Source organism: Eptatretus burgeri, chromosome 2 (genome assembly GCF_056783735.1).
Source record: "Eptatretus burgeri isolate ZD-2024b chromosome 2, Ebu_testis_v1, whole genome shotgun sequence".
Taxonomy (NCBI): Eukaryota; Metazoa; Chordata; class Myxini; order Myxiniformes; family Myxinidae; genus Eptatretus; species Eptatretus burgeri.
This window is the reverse complement of record NC_140962.1, coordinates 86,712,568-86,719,396: the sequence shown is the minus strand read 5'-3', so window position 1 is coordinate 86,719,396 and position 6,829 is coordinate 86,712,568. Positions and strand designations below refer to the sequence as shown.

Genomic DNA, 6,829 nt, shown 5'->3' with positions numbered 1-6,829 from the left:
GATTCCCTACATTCGCCGTCTGGATCCGCCTACTCCATCTGCTTGCCTCTCGATCTTTGACTTGGCGTGCTGTCTCCGCCCTTCCACCGCCCACCCGCCTGCTTCTCGCCACTGTCTCCACGCACCCACCTGGCTCCGTCTACCACCCTTCCTCACGACAGATGGCCTCGCCCTTTTCCTGGATCGGTGCATGTGCTGCGCCGACATTGTAATCAAGCAGGAGACAACGCGTCAACCTACGAACTGGGATCGCTCGGCGGAGCGTCCCCCAAAACGTACTGAGTGGCACAGTCGGTCAACCGTGCAAGGTATTACGAGACCGTTTGCCTCATCTCCTCTGCGATTAATGCTTCAGTCACATTTGGCTCGGCGGCCGTAGGGTCCAAAAAATCTTCGGCCACGAGTAATTATAGGGCGGCCACAGTGTTTCCACGGTCACACGATGTAGCAGTCATATATGTTATTATTTTTTGGGTAGCCGCACGGGGTATTTAGAAATTGTGGAGACCGAAAACGTGGGGGTGCTGTACAGTCTTTGATTTGATGTCGCACGGTAACCTTAGGGCGTCCCTGCGGCGGCCATAGAATTTTCAAGGCAGACGCAATGTAGCCTCAAGGTGCCCGCAAGGCGACCGCAGGGGGGGGCGCTAAGGCGATCGTGGAAATAGTGCGACCGCCGTAATTTTTTGGGGCTTGGCAAAATTCATTCTTCATTGATAAGAGCTCACGGAAAACGCACGAATAACGCGAGCCCACTGTACGCCCTACGTACGGTCAATGTGGAACACATCTACGTCATGGCTACGGCTTGTCGAATTGCTACGGCCAACCTAGAAATGAAAAAAGTTATAACTTTGCATTTTAATTCCACGGAGAACCCTACGGCCTGTAAAAGATAGCCATACGGCATAGGGCCACGCTGAGGCCACCTCAGAAACTCTGCGGCCACCGCACGTTTGTGTCAATTCAGGGGGGGGGGGGGTACGGCCGCCGCATCCTAGCTGTAGAGCAACTGTGACTCACTCCGATGAACAGGAGTTAAGCGTGTGTGTGTGTGTGTGTGTGTGTGTGTGTGTGTGTGTGTGTGTGTGTGTGTGTGTGTGTGTGTGTGTGTGTGTGTGTGTGTGTGTGTGTGTGTCATGGCACCTGTCCTCACTTAAGTTAAGAGTGCAGAAGAATTATATCGGGATAAGTCTGCTTTAGCAAGTTGCTTGTTTTGTTGTCGCACCACACATTTCTTTCTGTCCCTGCTTACACACCAAAATAAATCTATTCACTGTGCCACATATTTTTCCTCGCCTGCCTGTAATAAATGATTGTGTAGAAATGTTCCCAGCTCGTTTTTGTCTTTTCCTTCATTGATCCAGCACGGTCCGTATCCTAGCCTCGCCAGGACTTTATTCCCAACGATCCGTTCGTTTTAGCCGGTACGTTCCTTGGCAGTGTTGCTCGGCTGCACCTGATCCGGAAAGGTGATCCGGTTCGGACAAGGCGTACTGAGGGCGTGTCCCCCGGTAATTAGGTCACGTGATTATTTTTAGGTAACCGATATTAGACGGAGGACCCGAAGTCACGTGGTTGAGTTATTGGCGTTCATGATTGGTTAGCGACTCGCCACGTCACGGAGTTTTCCGTGTGCGACGCCCTGAGATTCCGGGGAGACTGGTGGGAACCCGAGATAGCTTCCCTCCTAGTGGTCTTCTGATCCGACCCCCGACCACAACAATATCTTTCATTTTCAATTGTGATATTAGTACACTATCTTTCATTATAATGATAATTATCAATTGTTATATTCGTCCAATATCTTTCACTATCAATTGTTATCATTGTATGATATCTTTCATTCACAATTGTTATATTAGTGCAATATCTTTCATCAATTGATATATTAGCACAATACCTTTCATTAAAAATTATTATCTTCATACGACATCTTTCATTACACTGAACAACAAATTTCCAAAAAATTTTTTTACTGGAGATGTGTAAAGTGATTAAGACTAATTTGGGTATGCTGATTTCAAAAATCATAACCGTTTTGCTGTATCACGTCAGGATTTTCAGGAACAGAAATATTCCCATTGCCTAGAAGTCAGGATTTCAATGAAATTTACATATGTCTTTAACATGTCTATTTCGTACAATTGTTGTTAACTTGTGTTATATTTCTTTCTTTCAGATAAAGATGAGTAGGCATTCCTGTACCAATCATCCTGACAACTTCTGTTATGTCTGTGGTCGGTATACCAAAAAAGATCAACAGCGAAGTATATCTACAGCAGTGAAAATGAAGGCCGCCTACTTTCACTACTTCGGGTGTAAGGTGGGGGACCAAGAACAGAGCTGGGCACCACACATCTGCTGCACAAGCTGTCACACAACCTTGACTCAGTGGTTGGTGGGCAAGCGCGCGAGCATGCCATTTGCGGTGCCCATGATATGGCGTGAGCCGCAGAATCATCATGATGATTGTTATTTCTGCTGCACAAGCATCGCCGGCTTCAACAAGAAGAATAAAGGTAACATCAAGTACGCTGACTGCGTCTCTGCTCGTGCATCAAGAGCTGTGCCTCATGATGACGAGAACCCCGTTCCAACACCTCCAGCTGATCAGAACATAGCTGTAAGCAGTGGTGAAGAGGATGGTGATGATGAACCTTTTGAACCCGACACTCAAGAATCACACCTTCTGAACCAGGGAGACTTAAATGATCTTGTAAGAGATCTCTTGCTGTCAAAGGCGAAGGCAGAGCTGCTTGGATCAAGGCTGTAGCAGTGGAATCTACTTGAACCTAACACCAAGATATCCTTGTTCAGAGCACGTCACAGAGACATGGCTGAGTTCTTTGAGATGGAAGACACGATGACATTCTGCAGTGACATCAACGGTCTGTTGAAAGAACTTGGGTGTGATCACGATCCTGCAGACTGGCGCCTCTTCATCGACTCGGGGAAGAACAGCTTTAAGGCTGTTTTGCTCCACAATGGCAACGAGAAACCATCAGTCCCACTGGCTCACGCGTTCGGCATGACAGAGACCCATGAGACTATGCGGCAGCTGCTTGATTCCATCAAGTACAATGACTTCAACTGGCACATCTGCGGAGACTTGAAAGTGGTGGCGCTGTTGTTAGGGCTGCAGTCAGGCTACACGAAATACATGTGCTTCCTTTGTCTCTGGGATAGCAGAGACGACAAGAATCACTGGACGAAGAAAGATTGGGAAGAGCGAAAAGAGCATGTACCTGGTCGATACAACGTGAAGCATGTCGCCCTTGTCGACCCAGCCAAGGTTTTCCTTCCACCACTCCACATAAAGCTCGGCTTGATGAAAAGTTTTGTACGGGCAATGGATCTGAATGGGCGTGGGTTTTTATACCTCAAGGAAAAGTTTGGCAACACCTTGTCGGAGGCCAAGATCAAGGCTGGTGTCTTTGTTGGACCGCAAATCCGACAGATTATGAAGGACGAAACTTTTCCGACAACTCTAAACCCCAAAGAGCTGGCAGCGTGGAGGAGCTTCAAAGCTGTGACGGACAACTTCTTGGGGAACGAGCGCGCGGACAACTATGAAGAAATAGTGCAGCAGCTGCTGGAGTCCTTCAGGAAACTTGGCTCCAGGATGTCCCTGAAAATCCATTTCCTACACCAGCACCTGAACTTCTTCCCTGACAACTTGGGAGCAGTCTCGGACGAGCACGGCGAGCGATTCCACCAAGAGATTTCGCTCATGGAGACGCGTTACCAAGGGCGGCACAACCCGAACATGATGGGCGATTTCTGCTGGTTCCTGCATCGTGAAACTGACACAGAGCAGCACAAACGCAAAGCCAAATGCCTAAAGCATTTTTAATTACATTCTAATGGAGTTTTTCTGTAATTTCTAAAATTTTGAAGCATTCATGATGAAATAAATGAATAAATGAATTTTTGTAAATTTCATTGAAATCCTGACTTCTCGGCAATGGGAATATTTCTGTTACTGAAAATCCTGACGTGATACAGCAAAACGGTTATGATTTTTGAAATCAGCGTACCCAAATTAGTCTAAATCACTTTACACATCTCCAGTAAAAAATTTTTGTTGTTCAGTGTTATCAATTGTTATCTTTGTACGATATCTTTTATTCACAGCTGTTATCTTCGTACGACGTCTTTTATTCACTATTGTGTTCTTGAATCGGGCATTCCATTCATCAATGTGAACCTATGTTCACGCACGACACTGTGATATGTTATTGAAGGTTAAATCCATTCTATCTGGTTGTAAGCTTACTCCGACATGTTGCAGACCGAAAATAAAGCGCTCGATGGTTTTAAGATTGGAAAATAAGCCCTCATGCACCCTCCCTTACCCCCTTCTTCTTACTCCTTTCTCCCCCCACCTCCATTCCACTGTTTGGACTTCCCTCCAGTCCCTTTGCCCTCCCTCCACGATATCACCCAATCGACCATTCACAGAACGTCCTCCCCTCCCTTTCCGTCAATTTTTACTCCTCCCACGTTTATATAAAGTCCAGGCAGAACGTCTTGAGACATATTTTGCTTGAACAGCGTTGGACGCCATGGCTGGAATAGCCAAAAGCTTTTACGAGCTGTCGGCCCGAAATCTGGCTGGCGAGCTGGTCCAATTTTCCAAGTTCCGCGATAAGGTCGTGCTCATCGAGAATGTTGCTTCACTTTGAGGAACGACGTCCCGGGACTTCACGCAGATGAACCAATTGCATCAGCGTCTCGGTGTTCATGGACTTGTCGTGCTCGGCTTTCCCTGCAACCAGTTTGGGCACCAGGTATGTTGGGACTGTCCTTCGCACTTTCGTCTCTGGCTCTTCATGTCCCGTTTTCTCTCGGCCTCTTACCATGACTTGAATGTTCCTCGTTTTGATGTCATTTCAGGAATTTACTAGCCTCCCCTCCCCATCACTCTGCCATTTTATGGTCTTTCCTTGCATTCTTCCCCACTCTTATCGCCCCACCCAGTAATAATCGCTCTGCCCTCTAATTCACATCACTCCAGCCCCAAGTTATCCCTGTCATACATACTACTGCTTTAATAACGACTGAAATTAATCCTTTCTTGTGGGTTGGCCGGGAAGTTTTTGGCCCAAGTCATTCACGAATCGGCTGGCTAGGCCTGAGGTTCGACTGAAAGTAATTTGGGCAGGAATTTCGAATTTGTCCAGAGTACTGGCGATAACTCGCCTACTCCTTGCAAAATACACTGTGGGGTCTTTAATAACATCCACCAACTAATGCAAACAGAAGGGACAGTCAACTTAACGTCCACCCGAGGGATGGCACACTTTGTGATGCAACGTGATACGAAGGACCAATGCAACAGTTTATAGTCAGGTCGGGAGTCGAACCCAGACTAGACAACTCAACTGTAAGTGCGCTATCTGTGCACCGTCCTGTTGAACTTTATTCTTATCATAGTAAACGCATCATTGCCACTTGCACAATCACCTTATCATCAGTATGTTATCCTATTTGGAAGGACTTGGTTGGGTCCATGTTGACGAGAACACACACACACACACACACACACACACACACACACACACACACACACACACACACACACACACACGTGTGTGTGTATACTCTTGAATATTTGTTCTTCATGGGAAAGGCACAGAGTTATAGTTGGTATTGGGGTGAAAACGTCATTAAAGAGGTGTTTTGCAGGCAGGGTGTTGCATTATGGAGTATTCCGTACTTAAAGAGGTCATATTTAGCCCAATGTCCCATCTGCTACCACTCACCTGTGAATGTTAAATATTCCACGGTGCTTTTTGATAAGCACATGCCATTGTGTGCCAATGTCCTTGCCAAGTTTTAAATCTTGCCTAATCTATGTGTACAAAGGAGGAAATCTTGACACAAGAAGGAGGCCATTTGGCCAAACATTCCTGTGCCATATCCACTCCCTATTAACCTTAACTGGTTCATTAAACTGGTTCATTAATTAACCTTAATTTTCTTTCATTTTTAAATAACTACAACAGAGTTCTGAACTCCATATGTAATTCTTAATAATGCAACTCTGTGATATTCAGGAGAATGCTACCAATGAAGAACTGCTTCAGTCCTTGAAGTACGTTCGCCCAGGCAGAGGATTTGAGCCAAACTTTCCAATTTTCGACAAGTGTGAGGTGAATGGGGCAAATGCACACCCGCTGTTCACTTTCCTGAAGGAACACCTGCCGCTGCCCAGTGACAACCCAACATGCTTCATGTCCGACTGCAAGTCCATCATCTGGAGTCCCGTCCAACGATCTGACATCGCGTGGAATTTTGAGAAGTTCCTGATCGCGCCGAATGGCGAGCCATTCCGCCGTTATAGCAAATTATATCAAACCATCGACCTTGAGCCAGATATCTGCAAGCTTCTCGGCCTGTAGTGAATGAATCCTACCATTGCTGAGCATTCACCTACCGTAACAATTTGATTTCGCTCGCTGTATTGTGACGTGAAATTTTCAGAGTTTGATTGTTTTCTAGTTCCAAGATTTATATATGAAATGTTAACTGTCGCTTGGCTCATTTATTTTTTATTGGTGATACCTTGTTCATGGATGTTTGCACGTGTCTGTTAGAAGCTCCACAGAATGACGTAGCTTTTCTCAAGGTCACTCTTGACCCGAAAGGCAGCCGATTATATAAAGTGGTGACTCTAACTAGCATTACATCAGCACACCTGTCCAGGTAACCCAGAAAAAGCTGCTTTCTTGCTGACTGGTGGTATGTCAGAAATAAAACATTTTACAATGCATTTTGGTGGAATTTTTGGATGGTAAGGAGAGAAAGAGGAATGGATGAAATC

At 46.0% G+C, this 6,829-nt stretch overlaps 1 protein-coding gene across 1 annotated transcript; it reads left to right on the top strand.

Moving 5' to 3' along the window:
* Positions 1 to 4,505: 4,505 nt before the first annotated feature.
* On the top strand, positions 4,506 to 6,778 carry GPX2 (glutathione peroxidase 2). The gene is made up of 2 exons (XM_085870183.1): positions 4,506 to 4,793; positions 6,063 to 6,778. Exons 1-2 carry the CDS (start codon positions 4,569 to 4,571, stop codon positions 6,405 to 6,407), a joined length of 570 nt encoding a protein of 189 aa, XP_085726309.1. The 5' UTR covers positions 4,506 to 4,568; the 3' UTR covers positions 6,408 to 6,778.
* Positions 6,779 to 6,829: the final 51 nt, after the last annotated feature.